Raw genomic sequence first — 981 nt, forward strand, 5'->3', positions numbered from 1 at the left:
GAGCCTTAATTAGATTTCCCAGCTCTGCTATTTGCTTTTGTACTGGGAAGAATCCTGAGGTCAGAGATCTTATTTCATCCCTATGTGTTGATCACATTATTAGCTGTGCTAATTTGACCCAGTCATCATAATTAGCATGGTTTTACACAACTTGGCATTGCTGCATGCAATAGATTTGAAATTAATACTTGAATATATCTGACACTGTATTTTTTATCTCTCCTCCTAATTTATATAGTCATCAGAATCATCCAGATAATCAGCAGCTAAAGAATGAAGAAGAAGAGATTGTCAACGAAAGACATGCTAAAGTATGATTCTTTACATTAATAGTTTATTGTCTGAGCACGCTTTCATAGTTCGTATTTATGATTCTATATATTTTTAGAAACCATTTCACTATTGAACTTCCTGTCTTTTCTGCATTCGCATTGTTCAGCATGATACTTACCATCAGTGTTTAGACATAGCTGAGAACTGAGAGTGAGTCTGTCTGCATCCCTAGATGGTAAGCCTCCTGTTGGCATACTCATATGCAGTCCTCCATTTAAAAAGCAAGTGTTGAGGCCTGTTTGAGGGCTCAGAGGGCACAGTAGGTAAAGTCTTGAAAATAGGTACTTCCTGGATGTGCATATAGCCAGATTATGGAATAGGATATTGTGGTTTGATTTTATTAACATGAAAGAGAGTGGGCAGTCTTTTTTTTTTTAGCAGTGTGATTTAAGAACCTAACCCATCTTTTTCTTTTCATCTTATAGAGTAAAATAGTTGAAGAAATGCTGAAAATGAAAGCAGAGTAAGTGTACTATTTTATAATTTAAATTCTTTATAATTGTTTCCTATTCTCCTCTCAAGAGGTGAAATACTTGTAGTCACAATATTTCTTCCCAATTGAGTTTTTTTTTTTTTTTTTTTTTTTTTTTTGTAGACACAGAGTCTCACTTTATCAGCATTTTGGGAGGTAGAGGTGTGGGGATTGCT

The 981-nt window shown here is 34.7% G+C and overlaps 1 protein-coding gene and 1 pseudogene across 2 annotated transcripts in view; both read left to right on the top strand.

Annotated features, from left to right (window-relative positions):
* Positions 1-117, top strand: part of LOC105887406 — a 3,467-nt pseudogene extending 3,350 nt beyond the window's left edge. Inside the window, exon 2 of the transcript XR_001161484.2 lies at positions 104-117. The product of XR_001161484.2 is annotated as a tubulin alpha-1B chain-like (transcript). The remainder of the gene's footprint in view (positions 1-103) is intronic.
* KIF15 (kinesin family member 15) overlaps positions 1-981 on the top strand; it is an 85,058-nt gene that overhangs the window by 77,078 nt on the left and 6,999 nt on the right. Inside the window, 2 exon segments of the mRNA XM_012808000.2 lie at positions 239-311; positions 759-796. Coding sequence (XP_012663454.1) covers positions 239-311; positions 759-796 — 111 coding nt within the window.

Source organism: Otolemur garnettii, unplaced genomic scaffold (genome assembly GCF_000181295.1).
Source record: "Otolemur garnettii isolate 467f Iridium unplaced genomic scaffold, OtoGar3 scaffold00082, whole genome shotgun sequence".
Classification (NCBI taxonomy): Eukaryota; Metazoa; Chordata; class Mammalia; order Primates; family Galagidae; genus Otolemur; species Otolemur garnettii.